The sequence below is a fragment of the Tauraco erythrolophus genome, chromosome 4 (assembly GCF_009769465.1).
Source record: "Tauraco erythrolophus isolate bTauEry1 chromosome 4, bTauEry1.pri, whole genome shotgun sequence".
Classification (NCBI taxonomy): Eukaryota; Metazoa; Chordata; class Aves; order Musophagiformes; family Musophagidae; genus Tauraco; species Tauraco erythrolophus.
Genome location: NC_141468.1, coordinates 58,706,234 through 58,722,757, shown reverse-complemented (window position 1 = coordinate 58,722,757; position 16,524 = coordinate 58,706,234). Strand labels below are relative to the sequence as shown.

The 16,524-nt window shown below is 39.1% G+C and overlaps 1 protein-coding gene across 4 annotated transcripts in view; it reads left to right on the top strand.

Annotated features, from left to right (window-relative positions):
• The window catches only part of EP300 (EP300 lysine acetyltransferase), a 65,239-nt gene that overhangs the window by 39,271 nt on the left and 9,444 nt on the right, over nt 1-16,524 (top strand). For 2 of the 4 annotated variants that reach the window (XM_086611035.1, XM_086611034.1), the window contains 13 exons: nt 313-756; nt 1,280-1,487; nt 2,147-2,287; nt 2,819-2,937; nt 4,195-4,434; nt 5,006-5,094; nt 7,559-7,639; nt 10,182-10,238; nt 11,701-11,778; nt 12,900-12,967; nt 14,578-14,728; nt 15,078-15,224; nt 15,643-15,756. In XM_086611035.1, the coding sequence (XP_086467161.1) occupies nt 313-756; nt 1,280-1,487; nt 2,147-2,287; nt 2,819-2,937; nt 4,195-4,434; nt 5,006-5,094; nt 7,559-7,639; nt 10,182-10,238; nt 11,701-11,778; nt 12,900-12,967; nt 14,578-14,728; nt 15,078-15,224; nt 15,643-15,756 (1,937 nt within the window). Of the gene's footprint in view, nt 1-312; nt 757-1,279; nt 1,488-2,130; nt 2,288-2,818; nt 2,938-4,194; nt 4,435-5,005; nt 5,095-7,558; nt 7,640-10,181; nt 10,239-11,700; nt 11,779-12,899; nt 12,968-14,577; nt 14,729-15,077; nt 15,225-15,642; nt 15,757-16,524 lie in introns of all 4 variants that reach the window. The other 2 variants (XM_086611032.1, XM_086611033.1) reach the window with 1 other exon arrangement.

The window sequence follows — 16,524 nt, the reverse complement described above, 5'->3', positions numbered from 1 at the left end:
AATGTTTTGCAAGCTGGGAGTGTAGATGTGCCATTCTTTAAACATATCAAGTATGAGTTATTCTATTGAAACATCTCTTTTAGAGCTGAATAAACTTTAAAACAGCTTTATGTTCCTGTGGAGCAAAATAAATTGAATAGACAGTTTCTCCTTTTAATATTTTAATTTTTTTAAAAAACGCACAAAACCAATAGATAATTTGTCATGTTTTGAAAAGTATGCCAGTAACTGTGGGAAAGCAGCCATTTGACAGTAATCTCTCTCTCCTTTTTTATTTCAAGTCATTGCAAACGTGTACTTGTTTTCCCATAGGCACAAATGACTAGCGCTTCCTGTCCTGTGAATTCTCCTGCAATGGCTCCAGGTTCTCAAGGGAGCCATATTCACTGCCCACCTCTTCCACAGCCTCCCATGCACCGAAATTCTCCTTCTCCGGTACCTAGTCGAACCCCAACGCCTCACCACACGCCTCCAGGCTTGGGTTCACAGCAACAGCAGGCAGCAGCAGCAGCTGCCACCACTGCCCCCACACCTACTCCTCAGGCAATGCCACCTGGACCACAGTCTCAAACTATGCACCCCCCTCAAAGGCAGACTCCAACGCCTCCTCAGGCACAGCTGCCTCCACAAGTCCAGCCTCCAGTTCCAGTTACCCCTTCTGCAGAGCAACAGCAGCAACCCTTGTCACAGCAGAGCACGACTGCATCTGTTCCCACACCAACAGCCCCACTGCAGCCTCAGCATCCCACAACACCTGTAAGGAAATACTTTAGTTGTGCTTTCCCTGCAATTACTTAAGTTTAATTTTCAGTTGATCTTTATTTTTATACAAGTCTGTGATGATGGAGGTAGCTCCTGGCATATTAAATATGAAAATAGGTTTTATTGTGTTTGAGAAGTAACTTTTTTGCATCAAGACAAGCCTATAGATCATGCGGTGTTTCCAGAGAAGGGAATATTTTTCAGAATTCTAGTGCATGTTTTGAAATTCACTGTGAAGCATGGATGAGGTCTTTTAGTCATGTCTACATATGAATAGTGGTAGTGTACAACAGGGAAACAGTACGTAATTTTCTGTATACTAGGCCTTCCAGTGCATGTTTCTGTTGCATGTTTTTTCTGTAATTGGAGTTGCGTGGCAGTATGTTCTTCAGGTGAAACAAGTAAAAGGACTAGAGTGCATTTAAACTTTGTGGAAACATAGTATAGCTAAAAGGTAGAGTAGAGAAAGAAAAAGTTAATTGGAAGCCTGTTCGTAATGTGTGTTTTGCTCCCTCAGCTTTCGCAGCCAGCTGTAAGCATTGATGGACAGGTATCCAACCCCCCATCCACCAGCAGCACAGAGGTGAACTCTCAGCAGACTGTTCCAGAGCAGCAGCAGCCACCTTTGCAGGAAGTGAAAATGGATATTAAAACAGATGAAGGGGAACCAGAACAAACAGAGCTGCAAATGGAGGAGAAACCGGAGGTGAGATTGTCAGCCAGCTGTTGGGTAGAATATCTTTCTCTAGTGTTGCTATATGCTTTCTGTCTGCATGCAAGCCATTCCTTTCAGAGTTCAGTGAGAGCTGATAGGTGCTACCTGCTGCTATTTTGATTGTTGTCTTCCTCTACTTCTTCCTAAATAAGGGTCTCTGTTTTGTGGTGAAATGGTGGTAGAAGCCACTGGCCACAGGAAGGACCATGATAACGTGGTTGCAGCTGTGAGGTGCTTTGCTAAATGCCAGTGTAAGAGGGTGCTCGATGTTATTGGCAGCTGTGAAATGTTAGAATAGCAGATAGGTACATGATGGGGTGCTTTACTGGGCTCTGACAACGTGTCACCGAGGACAGCTGGGAGTGTGGCTGCCAGCAGTGCCACCCTGGCAGCCCTGGTGCAGGAGAGACTGTCAGACCTGCCTGAAGAATTGGGTGTGAGTACCTGTGTGTCTCTTTGCAGCTCCGAACTGGTTAGCTGTTTAAGGATACATTCCAGCATATCTGCTCAAGTTTTAGGCAAGTTTTGAATGCAAGGTAGATACCCGTAGTCCCAGGGAAGAGTGGTGGGACAGGATGGCAGATAGGTTTAAAGGACAGAAACATGGATCAATGACTTCACAGGAGACTGATAGACCCCAAACTACTTTCCAGGTTAAAGTAGAACCAGCTGTGGAGGAATGTAAACCAGAGCCAATGGAACAAGAAGAGAAGAAACCTGAAGTGAAGACTGAAATACCAGAGGGAGAAGACCGACCTACTACTCCAGCTACTCAGTCTTCTCCAGCAGCTGGGCAGTCTAAGAAAAAAAGTAAGCAAAAACACTGTTTGGAATGAAATTCTCTGCATCTCCTTAGGGGAAAAAACTGAGCTTTCTTCATTGGTACTCTGTAGGCTTATATGGATTGTTCTTTGTGGCTTTTGGACAAAAATGTCTTAATACATATGCTTGTAACTGGCTTTAGGCAAGTTCCTTAAGGCTTTAGTATTAGGCGTTAAGCCTTAGTAAAATTGTCAGTACAATAGAGATTTGAAAGACTCCTCAGTTACAGATTTTCTGGACAAGTTTTTTCTTGGCACCTCAGAGAGGGGGGCTTAAACTTAGCAATGTCTTCCTATGATAAAAACAAGATTCTCTTTAGTATTTTGGTCATTTTCTTGTGCCCAGGTGATGATTTTAATATCCTCTTCAGAACTCAGTGTTGCAGAGGATAAACAAGCCATGCTAAGTAACTCTAAACCCATTGTCTGTAGCCTTTTTCCATAGACCTCACATTTTCCAGCAGGTTTCTTCCTTACAGCTGTTTCTGCTATCTTTCTAATGTTGATTGTTTTTCAAAAGTTTTCAAGCCAGAAGAGCTGCGGCAGGCGCTTATGCCAACACTGGAGGCACTTTACCGTCAGGATCCAGAGTCTCTTCCATTTCGACAGCCTGTGGATCCCCAACTACTTGGAATTCCTGTGAGTGTCTTAGCAAGACATTTTCCTGGCTTTAATTCAAAACTACTATATTAGGACACACCTATTTGAGAAAGGCCCAAGTCTGTCTTGTTAACGTTTTTATATTGATGCATTTGAAGAGGTTTAGCTTAGGCAGTGGAACATGCAATGTCTGACATAGGAAGGTTTGTCTTTTCAAAAGCTGGTTCAGTTCTATGTTCTTTTTGATAAATAAGCAGGTGTATCATACATTGAAGTGATTACCAGTAGATCCCCATTGCTGTGGGGGCTTTTTATGGATGTTGCTTCATGTTGTGATGCTTCCATTGCTGAATTCCATAGGTGTTTCTCGTCATATATAAAACTTGATTGAATACATGGGAAGCTAAGGAGATCAAGACACTTTTAAAAAAACAACCAAATCTATCAGTGATTATTAATCTGTTAAAAGCAAGACGACGACTATCCAACTTCTAGGTTTTGTTTAGGTCAAATTTTCTGCTTGTTTTAGAATTGACTTCAGAAGACATTACTATTCTTCAAGGATCTGTCTTAATCTTTCTGGATTGACCACACAGGTTTATTATTTATACACAAATACGTATACACAGAAGTCCTACTTAGGTGCTTTGGGCAACATGTTTTGCATGGAAGATTTTTGTTTGGTTTTGGTGTGGGTTTTTTAGGATAGATGCTGCAAAAATTCAAAGCCTGCTGTATTATAAGCAGGTATAAATGTTGCTAATATTCTTTTAACAAGCTCTCAATTGGCTGTCATATTCTGAGGACTTTTGTAAGAGAAGTGATTCTGTAGCTGCTGGGGGGGACTGGAAGAAGGCATTCTTTAGAGGAAACATGGTATCTTTTATCTAATAAAGTTATTCCTTTTTATTTATTAGGTTGCCTGGTCTACTTATAACAGTTGCTTTCTATTAATGCTCTTGTGTATGTTCTCAGATCACAGTGACTGCGAAAACATTGCGATTTCCTACTTTTTATAGTATTTGTTTTGCTGACTAAAATTAGAGTGGCTTTATTTCATCAGGAGTGAAAGAGCAATAGAGCCTGAGAAATATAGAATAATGAAAAGGAAGCGCTGGAGAGTGATACGGTGTTGCCTAGAGATTTCATTGTATGTCACAAGTTTGACAATCAAGTCAGGGAGGAACCTGTTTTTCTTGATGTACTGCAGAAGAATTTATATGCCGAGAATGCACATGCTGTCATGTCACAACGTAGTTCTGTGGTATTGTTTTGATATGCTGTGTATTCTTGCAGGATTATTTTGACATAGTGAAGAACCCCATGGACCTTTCTACTATCAAGAGAAAGCTAGACACAGGACAGTATCAGGAACCGTGGCAATATGTAGATGACATCTGGCTCATGTTCAATAATGCCTGGCTGTATAACCGCAAGACATCACGGGTATATAAGTACTGTTCCAAACTGGCAGAGGTGTTTGAGCAAGAAATTGACCCAGTTATGCAGAGCCTTGGTTATTGCTGTGGAAGAAAGGTAAGAAAATAAGTATTTTTGGTCTGTTGCTTGCTTCCTGGTATCAAAGTGGGGGAAAATACAGCAGTTGCAGTTGTTAGCAGTTATGGTGTGTCAAAAATTTTGAAAGTTTACCAGGATTTAGCAGTCCTGAGTAATCTGATTTTGAGGGTTTTATGGATCTTCTAATTCTATCTAGTGCTTAAATCATCTATTTGTGTATAAGCCCTTAAGGGGAAAAAAGTCAGTAACAGAAGGCTTATTTTGATCAGGGCGAACTCATTTGCTATTGTAAATTAAACAGATGTGGTTTTGTTACCGCAGAAGAAGCGCTCTCTATTACAGTGTGTATTGAGACTGTGTATTTCCATTGTCTTGTTTTGATATGCTGCCCATCTTTGGGAAAGAACTAACTTGAGAATAACAGACCGCTGAACATTTTTTATGACTCTGGCACTTCATACACTTCCTGTACTGTGAGACCTGTACACAGAATAAGGTGGAAATGATCGTTGTCTATGTCACACTTGCTTCCCATGAAGAGCAAGTGAAAACACGTATGAGTACTAAGACAACCTATTCCTTTTTGCAGTTGGAGTTCTCACCACAGACTTTGTGTTGCTATGGCAAACAGCTATGCACAATCCCTCGAGATGCCACTTACTACAGTTACCAGAACAGGTAAGGAAAACTTATTTGGTGCGATTTTGTGCATGCTGCAATCAATCTGTTAAAAGGCATGCATGTATTTACATATACACCCTCTTCATGTGTGTACACTTTTTGTGTTTAAAGATAAAAATTTGCTGGAATTGCCCTCGAATAGTTTACCTTGTGTGTTAGTGATTTCTTTCTGCAGAAGTTCAATGCACTCTTTGCTCTTCCTCTTTTATTTGCAGAAACATGATGTTTTACTAAATTTTTATCCTGCAATTAGTTAAATCTTCACTTATCTACAAATCATATATGCAAGTCTGTTGTCTTTTGCTTCCTACTATGTAGCAATGTTTTTCACACAGAACACTGAGTAAGCTATGCAGCAAGTATATTAAAGCTCGTAATACGTATTATACTTGGCAAGTCTTTGTTTTTTCTCATGATGTGAAGAGCAAATTTATTTTTGTGGTGCAAGTCTTCAACGGTAGATTTGTGTATTCAGATCTTCAGTAGATTGATGCTTGCTTTTCCTCCCCAAGTTTCCTTAAGGGAATTGTCTTGCAGTAGCTGTCAGCAGCTGTGTAAAGTGCTGTCACTTCTACAGCTCTTTTGAATATTTTTTTTTTGTCTTGGGGTTTATTACAGGATTTAAACCTATTTGACTTCTGAAAGAAGGTTTCTTGCTAGGCATGTCTCTGCCAATAGAGCAAGCGAGGCAGCAAGAAGCAGGGAAATACATGCTGCAACACTCCTGTATCCCCTGGCCTGTCACCAGGATGTATCTGTTAGAGCAGAGGGCTGATTACCTCCAAACTATGTCACCTGCATCAGTTTAGTCCTTGCTTGCCATTCTTTCTAACACCTTAAACAAACAAACCAACCCCAAAACAACAAGAACACTGAGGCTTTTTACTTGAAATCCAAGATTTTGCAAGAATTCTAGCTTTCCTAAGCACCTGGTCAGCTGAAAGCAACCAAAGAGCTACAGGAGTTATATCTTAACCTTCTTCAGCTTCATAAAGGTTCATAGGAGTGAATGGAAGTTTTTAGGAGTGAAGAAATAGAAAATAAGCTTATAGTATCCTGTAATAACTATTGTAGTGTTAGACTTATATAGTGTAGAGCTTTTCATATCATAAGTCAGTATCTTCTGCTTACGTTTATCTGTGGGCAAGCCCTAGATGGACCAAAAGACTGTTAGTCAAAAATCCGACATGCTGTACATGTTTTCAAACATTAGAAAGGAATGTTTGCACTATAACACATGCACATGTGACTTGTAAATTACATTATATACGCATATGCGTATGTATCTATAGACTGAAATGTACAATTCCAGAAGTAACTATTCTCTGCATTATCTCAGATGAAAATTGGGAGAGAGGGTTGAGACACCTGGTTTTTGCCTTAATGACTGCTGCAGTGTTGGTTTGTGTGGCTTTATTATAAACTTGTTTGGGTTTTCTTTTATTTTCAGATGTCTTGTGCACTCAATTAACATGCCTTATTAATGGAGAGGCCACAGTTTTAGAACACTTTTGAGGGCCGGGATAGAATCTGGAATTAATTACTGTTCTATTCAAGCGTAAATTAAATCTTTCTCTGTAATGCTTGTTGTATTGATACCTGGTCTGTTCTACACTCAAACTGGGCTGTGGCAGAATCATATCAATGTAGAGCATTGTGTGTGTAGTTAATGTCAGGTATTTAGTTAACATACAGTTTGACAGTTCTGTAATGAATGTCTGTAAGACTTTGAGGACAGAATTTATTGTTCTTTAAGCTTCTGATCTTTAGCTTTCCCTTTCAACTGGGAGAGAATCCTATGGCCTTTCAGCTTTTATACATTTAAGATGGAAGACTGTCTCTCTTCCATTGTTCTCCTGCAGATCCTTCTGCCAACAGAACTGCTGTGCTGATATACGAGTCAGAGTAGCAGTTCTTCCTTCCTTCTACTCTTTCCCCTTTCTCATTTTAATTCTTTGCTGTACATGGCATGGATTATTAAAATGAAGAGGGTATGGATATGCTAAAATGGAATACTCTTGTTTAATTTGCTTTAATCATTTGCTGCTTGTGAACCCATTTGAGAGATTTAATGCTAATCTGTGCTTTGCCTTGGCTTTCTGCTTTGTGTTGTCTTGTCCTGCTTCTATGTTTTTGTTTTTGTCCTGCAATCCCTCATTTCTTTGTTTGTTCGTGTGTGTGTGTTATTTTTTTTTATTTCTCCTTCATGCTTGTCATTGTCTGCACTTGGCTTTGATTGCGCAAAAAAACCCAAAACCAAACACAAACCAAAAAACCAAACCAACCAAACACAATGTGGGGCCCATAAATCTGCATCATTGAATATCCTTGTCGCCGTTGATGACCTGCTCTCTGCTCCTGTCCCTTCCTTGGCCTGCTGTGATTGGTGGCTCCGTTGCTTGGCTTGGGCTGTGTTGTGTGGACGGAGCAGTTCACCCAAATATGGCCTTCTTGCTGACAGGTATCATTTCTGTGAGAAGTGCTTCAACGAAATCCAAGGGGAGAGCGTTTCTCTGGGAGATGACCCATCACAACCCCAAACGTGAGTTACTTGTGTTTGCTAGGGCTGCGCGTTCATAAGCTGTATCACGGTCTATAGTGCTTTCTCAAAGGGAAGAAGTTTAGTTTTAGGTAACCCTTGCTGTTTGTAGGCTGGTAGAGGGTGGACCAGAAATTCTTTGCAAAATCCTAGATTTGCACTGTAGTTTTTTTTTTTACTATTTCTTTAAAACCTGGACTGACTGAACTGTAGTGAGAAGTAAGCACTTATGCTTAAAATTGCAACTGTACCAATAGAGGAGAAAGAAGAGAATGGCTTTTTCTGAAAAATGTGCAAGTATTCTACTGCAGAAAAATAACCATGCCTGCAGGCAGGTAAGTGACAGGCGTAGTTTGAAATAGTCAACGTGCCAGTCTGCTTATAGACTGGCTATGCTATTAAACCTATATTCAGCTACAAGTTGTTTTTCATCCAAATCAGAAGCAGGCAATCTTTTGCCATACAAATATTTTACTTTGGAGTGCCATCTGCTTATGAGAAATACCTCGCAGTTGTTGGGGACATCACGGTAAAAGGCAATGTGTGGATTTAGCTGCCTTTTCCGTCCTGGTGGCAAACTGTCGGGACAGTCTTTCATTCTGCTGTACCTTCCTCACACCTCCCCCAAAAAAATTTTCAAACAGAGTTTTAGGAGACTAAGGAAATCCCTGAGGGACAGATGAGTGTCAAGTAGTTACTCTCTGAACAGTTGAAGAAAGCTCTTTGGGGAACGAGACTTGCAAGAACACTGCGGATAAAAGCAAGTGGGGAACTTGGGAAAGTCTGAAGCCGGGGGAGAGTTGTCGAGGTTGGTAACTGGACAAACTAAGTTAACTTCCACTGAAAGTAGAAGTTGTCTTTAGCATGTTACCAAATTCTGGTCACACTGGTAGATGCATCTAGAACAGTAGTGAAAGAATCCACTGGGGCTTGGGAAGATGTAAGAGTACATCAGTCTTTCTGGAAGGAAAAAGAAAGAAAAAATGTTTGTATGCTCATCAGTACAGGGGACCATGTCCATGTAAATAGTATGGATTGCTGCTCTGATAGAAGCAAAGACCCAAAGTTTAATCAATATTGTCCAGTTTCGTTAATATGAGGTGTGGGATATGAAGTACTTAGATACTTGCTTCTTGGCATATATATATACACATAAATCTACATACAAGCAAACATCAAATGTATTAATGTCTATATATAAATTTTTGTTTAGCTGCTGAGAGAGTTTGATCTTTCTCATACACATAAGTTGGAATGGTTTGCTACAAACCTTTGAGTCAGGGGAGAAGGCAGCATAGAGTGCTTTCGATTTTTACACTAGATTTGAAAACATAGATGCTGGATACAAATATTTTTTCACTAATGAAAACAATCAAAAGCTCTTTGAACACAAGCAATGGTAAGAATGTGCTTCCAGATCCTGGTATTATTTTTTGTAGCTGATTTAAGTGCTTGGTTGTTGTGCAGCCTATAGTCTCCATTTTCACTACACGTGAGGAGCGAGTACGCTTTTGAATGTTCTCTCACCTGCCTGCAGGCTTTCTCTTAGGAACTCATTTTACTGGGGCGTAGTGATCCTCATCCCTTCCTCTCTTCCCACAACCTATAGTTAAAATGAACAAAAGCAAAAAAGATTAGTGATGGATATATTAGGTTCTGTTTACAGTTCTGCTCACCATATTATAATAATAGTTTCAGGTAATTGGGAGATTGAACCTTCCTCATTAATCTGATAAGGAGCTTTAAGTGTTCTGCAGGTGGCACTATTCAGAAAAAAAACACTGAAATAAAAGGATAGGAAGGTTAATGCACTTCATGCAAGTTGGATTGAGTTCCTGTCATTGCTTCTCAGAAAGGCACATACTGATCATCTCACATTTTACAGCACCCTCTTCAGGGTAAATTCTCAGAAATTTGGGTGTTCTTGTGTAATTGTTCTTGACTATTTTAAACCAGATTGGTGTAAAAGATACCTGGGATCTCACTGTCAAAAAGATGGAATTTCTAGCCTTGCAAATGCTGTAGGAAAGGTAAAGATAGCGTAGAGTAATGTCTGGGCTGGGGTTGCAACACTTGGAAGCTGAAATTTATCCATTGTAGTTAATTTAGGAGGAGGGCTAGAGGAATCTGAAATACGATAACGTACCTTTCTCAGTAGTTAAAGATAACTGGAATTATCTGCCTTCAGAATATCAGAGAGGCATATCAAATAGTACTTTCACTATGAAATACTGATCAGACTGGTCCAAAAGTTGAATGCCAGCAATTTCTACCATTTATCCTTCAGTAAAACTGAATAAGGGAGCAATGTGGTTCTCGACAAGCTATTGTTCTGTAGAAAAGAATGCTTTCCACAGGCAGAGTCAAGGGTGGCATATACTTTAGTTGTCTGTCACTTTGTGAAATACAACTCCTTTCTGTGTAGTGCCAACAAGCGTTTAAAAAAACGTGCTTGCGAGTTTTGTCTTGGTGTGTGGATGTGTGTGGTACTGCATGAACGTATGTGTTCTTGTGTTAAAACTGAGTTTCACCTGTTTCTCCGTAGCACGATAAACAAAGAACAGTTTTCAAAAAGGAAAAATGATACACTGGACCCTGAACTGTAAGTAATCCTGTCACGCTTTTGAATTATCCTCATTTCATTATAACTTTTGTAAAATACGTGTTACTTGTTCACCATCAGCTTTGTTTTTCAAATTTATTTTCCAAATTTCATGTAGCTCTGTTAGCTGGCAGGGGCTACTCAGTAAGTAGCATATCGGGCGTTCTGTCCTGAGAACCCAGACCACCACAGCTGTACTTGAAAAATATGTAACACTGTATGCATGGGCCAAAATTACTGTTTTTTGTTGTCTAGAATGTGGATTCACCAGAAGGATGAATGCAGATAACTCTGCTTTGAAACCCTGTTGTGACAAATGCTCAAGTCTCAGAACTGATTTTGGTCATTTGGCAGTAGCTGTTTTGGTGCTGTTGGCTTTTCTAGTTGTCATATTTTACGGGCAGCTGTAATAGAAGGAAAAGTTGTTGGATTCGAACCAGCTGGTGGTTCTACACTGCTGTGGTAGCAGAACTGTAGACATTCAGTAAAGTTAAGATGATGGTGACTCAGCTGCTCTTTATATTCCTGATGGGTTTTTTGAAGCCACTTCACACATTCCTGCATTATACACCTGTGCTGCTACTCTGCAAACATTACCTTCGTTCTCAAATGAATGAGCAAAGAGGATATGTATTTTTCCCACACCATCCTTCTAAGGGCATAAGGGTCAGCCAGTTCTTCTGTTTCACAAGGGCTGTGGGAAGGAGAGAATAGTAACTCAATTCATAACTTTTCTTTCCCTTTGTTATAGTGAAGATGCAGCCTAACGCTAGAATACAAGCCTAACTTACAGCACGATACCATATGCCCTGCATGAGTGACAGCTATTCATCAAAGTCTCAGACTCTTATAAATAGACATGTTCAAAAGGAGTCAGATTGTTCTGATACATGAAGCAACCTTAGGTATTTTGGAGAAACATGTTCACCAACATCTGTGAAGTAGACCATATCACTTACCTCAGATGTCCTTAAATCTCTTGCTGGTCTTCTGAAAGTGACTTTGACATTGCTTCCATTTTCTTCCTTCCTAGCTTTCTGCAGTATATTTGCAATGTACCCCAGACTTCAAGCATAGTGGGGCAACTAAGAGCCAACTATTTCTTGTGATTTCTTTGCTTCTGAGACCTGTGAATCCATTTTCCTCTCTTCATTATAGCAACAAGCAGTTTACAGATTTTGTCCTTAGAAGGGCTTCACTTCAAAAAAAAAAAAAAGAGTGAAGTGGATGGTAGTAAGGCAAGCAAATGGTAATAATAATGTGTCCCTGCACAGTCTACCTGATTTGAGCTGACAGGTTCTTAATTTGTTCTGGAGGCTGTTCTCAGCATAGATGTGCCCTCTGCGTTAAATAGGCTCAAGAGCCTAAATGTTAGAACTCCTCTAATAAAATGTTACAAAATATATAAGCAAGTAATGATACTAGTAACCTTGCTTCTCTTCCCCCTTTTTTCCTTCTACAGATTTGTTGAATGTATAGAGTGTGGAAGAAAAATGCACCAGATCTGTGTTCTTCATAATGAGATAATCTGGCCTTCTGGGTGAGGAATTTCTCCTTCTTAAGTAGAGAGTATATGACAGATTTACTAGAGTTAGTGCATAAACTTCCTTATATTGGTTATATTTTAAAGAGTGTTTCATGGAAGAAGTTGCATTCCCACCTGAAAGTTTTACTAAATATATAGGGTAACAGCAAATTTAGACATCACATCTTTGTGTTTTGTGTGAAGTTGTTTCTAATCTTAAATGTTTCTAACATTCCTGTGTGTGGAAGAGGGCCTGCCTTTCAGCCTTATGTTTCAGCCTTTTGTGTTTAAAGATACTAGTCCTTCATGAACAGATGTTTTTAGTTCTGGTAACAATTTCATATTGGTCTGTTTTTTGTACAAGTCTGTACTAATTTCTGTACAAAGATGCTTCGTTGTCTTCAAAAAACATTTGTAACCACTGAAGAATTTAACAAGTGAATTCACTTTGACCTCAGTGATCAAATTAAATCTAAAAAAAAGTCTAGTTGTCTTTAGATAATGCATAGTTCTTTATTGATCAAAATACTAAGTTTTTCCTGTTTACTTTAAAAGCTTTTTTAAAAAGCTCATAAATGATACATAGATGAACCTCTGTAAGAGTTTGTGTTCCCTTTCTTGACAAGAAAGCTGTGACTTTTACCATTCTGTTGTTCCATCCACATTGCTGCAGAAGAGGGTAGACATCCTGTGACTGAGGAAGAGTCTACCCATTGTTTCATGCTACAGTGTAGTTGAAAGTTTAGAAAAAAATCAGCCTTCAGCTTTATGTTTTGCAATATTTCATCTTCCATCAGAGACAGCAGTTTGAGACCATTTGTTCCAAGAACATTTTAAGCCAATATTGTTAGACCTGCCAGTGGAGACCCTGCGTCCGTGGGCTTGCAGGTGGTGACATGGGTGACTGACAGGAGATGCACCCCCTGGAGCTTAGATCCTCCTCTGCCGCTCTGAAACAGTTGGGTCGTTTCTGCTGGCACTGTTCTTTATGCTTTCTTTTATTTCAAACTTCAGTTAAGGTATTTTCCAGACCAGATAAGATCTGGTGAAAGATTTTGCTTCAAATGATAAGGTGCTAAGGAACTTTATGGTTTGACCTGGGATGGTTTTTTCACTTTCTTCTATCTTTGCTTCAGCTTTGTCTGTGATGGCTGCCTAAAGAAAACAGGACGAACCAGGAAAGAGAACAAATTCTCTGCTAAAAGTAAGATTCTGACACTTGCACCAACAAATCTGAAATAATTTAAGAATGGGGAAGAGGTGGCTTTTATGCTCATTTTGCATGTATTTGAACTTTTTGAGTTGAAGGAGGATACTTTCAGTCAGTTCTGCACATTAATTCTGTGATGTTCAGAATGTTTGCACTCACAGGTGGTGTTGTTGGTTAATAGTGTGTTGTAGGGGGTTAACATACTGTTTTAGAGCACTGCCAATGCAAGATACACATCCTTTTATCTCAATTGCAGTATTAATAGCATTGAGAAATAGTTACTGTGTGACTGCAGTCTAACTTTGCATTTATGATAACATGTTCAAGTCACAGTGACAACTGCTGCTTTTAAAAGCTTTGATGGAGATAAAGGTTGCATCAGCTGGTGACAAAACTCTCTATAGACATTTCCTCTTGATCAAGGCAGCTGATTTGAAGGCAATGTAGGAAGAAATTTGTGCAGTCATTGTCCATCTGTTTTAAAGACAAAATAAGTCTTTCAGAAGCTTCTTAGGTTGGTGTACTACTTACAAATAGTGAGTATTTACATTTCTGCTAAAGTAAATAAATAAAATCCCCAGCCAACCAATAGCCTCAAGATTCTAACAAGTATTAACTCTAGTGTTAAGCAGTTACTTTTTAAGGTCCTTCTTTGGAAAAAGAGGAAGGAGGATATCAAAGACTGTAAATTGTCTTGAAATTTGGGGGATGGCTTACAATTCAGTCACAAAGTGTTATCTTCAACTGTTCTTATGAAATGGAAAGCAAACCACTCAATGAATGGTTTCAACACCTGAGTCGTTTTCCAAAATCAAAACTTTCGAGATTCACCAAGATTACAGGAAGAATACAAGGATCCTTTTACACTTTTTATCAGCTTTTGTTTCTAGCAACCTATATGTATTGCATACTTAACGTAGTGTAGTGATGTTTTACTGAAAGGTGTCAAATTGGAAAAATGAAAAGCTGATTGACAGATATGTAACCGTACCAGAAGTAATGGACAGCAATGAAACAGATCCTGTCACCAGAAGTCTTCAACACCCTTTCAACTTTAGGTTTTGTGTCAGCTAACATTATGCTTGCACTTCTTTTGTATGATGATTGTTTGAAAATGAGAAACTGCTAAACTACCTGTGTTACTTGGAGATACAGTTGTATTTACTTGTTCTTTCTGTTACTGAAGTATGTTATTTTAGTAAGTGGACAGAATAACTTGACTAGTGTGGCTTTATAGACAGAATATACTTCGAAATGCAACGTCTGCTCTTGTAGCCGAGAGCAGTGTTTTGTAATCCAGTGTAAGTAATTAAAAGCTTGTATTCAGCAGGAGCCTTAATTGTGATTGACTTTTAAGACAGATAGAAATTAGGTCGAAGCACAGATTCTTTCTTCATTTAAATAATGTATAAACCATCGACTTGCCTTCAGGTGAAGAGTAGCTCATTCCATCTAGTAAGTGTTAGTGTTTAAAGATAAAACTTTTATTTATGATAACATACTGCATGCATTAAAAGTCACTTTTCATTTAGCATCTGAATAGAGAAATCACATTTGAACAGTTCAGTTTTGTGTGTATTTAGAGCTGTATTTTTTTCCTGCAGGATTACCAGCTACAAGACTTGGTACCTTCTTAGAGAACAGAGTCAATGATTTCCTAAGACGACAGAATCATCCTGAGGCAGGAGAGGTTACAGTTAGGGTGGTACATGCATCTGACAAAACTGTTGAAGTAAAACCAGGAATGAAAGCAAGGTATGTTCTTTCCATTTCTAATTTTGCTTTCTTTTGGGGGAGGTGGAAGCTATTTGAATTTACTTACATGCAACTATTTTGGAAAAAATACTGTTGTATTCAAAGCCTCATCACTGACCAGTTCTTGACAAACAGATGTTACAGCAGCATATTAATTGGTTGTGATGAGTGTCATCTTCGTAGTAAAAAGTGGATGCCTCTTATTTTGAGTAGTCTAAGCGTATAACTTTAAAATTACGCTAAAGTTACACTTACAGTAGCCCTCATCGTTGTCACCTTTACCTAGTGACATGTATTCTGTGATACGTGAATATATTTGGGATTCCTCTTTACTCTCTGTAATCCGCAGGTTTGTAGACAGCGGAGAGATGGCTGAGTCTTTCCCTTATCGAACAAAAGCGCTTTTTGCCTTTGAGGAGATTGATGGTGTAGACTTGTGCTTCTTTGGGATGCATGTACAGGAGTATGGCTCAGACTGTCCTCCACCCAATCAAAGGTGAGGAGCTGCCTGATAAGTTATTTTATTTTGGTACTGTCTCGGTTGGGTGCACCTTCTGAAGTTCCATATAGAGCTTTGGTGTTGCGTATGTGAAGACTTGGTGCTGTTAGCTTCTAGAAGCAAAGTAGCTTCTGCAGGGAATATGTCAGAATTGCTTCTTACTGGGAATGCCGGCTGGCAGACAGTGTTGCCTTAAGGATCAGTTGTCAGTATTCTCGAGGAAGGGATTGAATAGTTTTAGAGAGATGAGACTAGGATATCAAAAGAAGGCTGAATTTCTAGAGGTAAATTAGGATCAGAAGCTTTGAAGACTGCCGTTGTATTGGATGCTTCAAATGTATAAAATAACATGAATAAACTTGTACAACTAGTTTGAAATACCTGTTTCTCATCATGCTGCCTTTGTTTTTTTTAGGCGAGTGTATATATCTTACCTTGACAGTGTTCATTTCTTCCGCCCTAAATGCTTGAGGACTGCTGTCTATCATGAAATACTAATTGGATATCTAGAATATGTCAAGAAACTAGGGTAAGTCTTATGGTTTTTTAATGTGCAGCATTTGTGCTAGGTAGTTCTTACTGCAAATGAAATTGCTGCATCTGATCGTGCAGAATATGGTGCCTAAATATCAACTGGTGATAGAATAACTTGGCAACAACTGTATATAGTTGAAAAGGAGAGAAGACAAAAAGGGATTGGAGGCTTTTCAGTAGAGGCTAATGATGCTTCTGATATTTTTAGGCTTTCAAACTTAAGTCTAAGTAGAAAAAGTGAGCCTTTTTATCTGGAGCATAAAATTTTTCTGGACTTGTCAATAGTGCAGTCTTTGTGTAACGCCTCTGCTTTAATCGCGTCATTCCTTTGAGGTGTCAAGTACATTCTTACCCATGTTTATAAGGAGAAAGGTAAGTGTATTCTATCTGTACTGATTAACTCTGTAACAGCTGTGTAAGGCCACTAAGAAATCTCTTATAAAGGAGTAGTTGAACTTGCGAGAAACTGACAAGTTAGAAAAGCAAGAGGAGAGTATACTTGGGACAGCACAAAACAACTGAAGAAATGAGAAAAGTGGAAATTAAATTACCGTGATTACTGAAGTAGAAAAGGCAGTGAAGTAAACATCGATCTATTGTCAAAGGTATCTGGTGTAGCTTGGCAGAGTTATTAATGAAAAAATTTTTAGTGATTGTTTAGAGTAGTTGCATGAGAAAAATTAGGGGAGTCAGAATGGAGGTGGCTGGTACTGTCTTCAGTACCTCAATATATTCTGTAGTACTTTGAAGACATACATTAGAC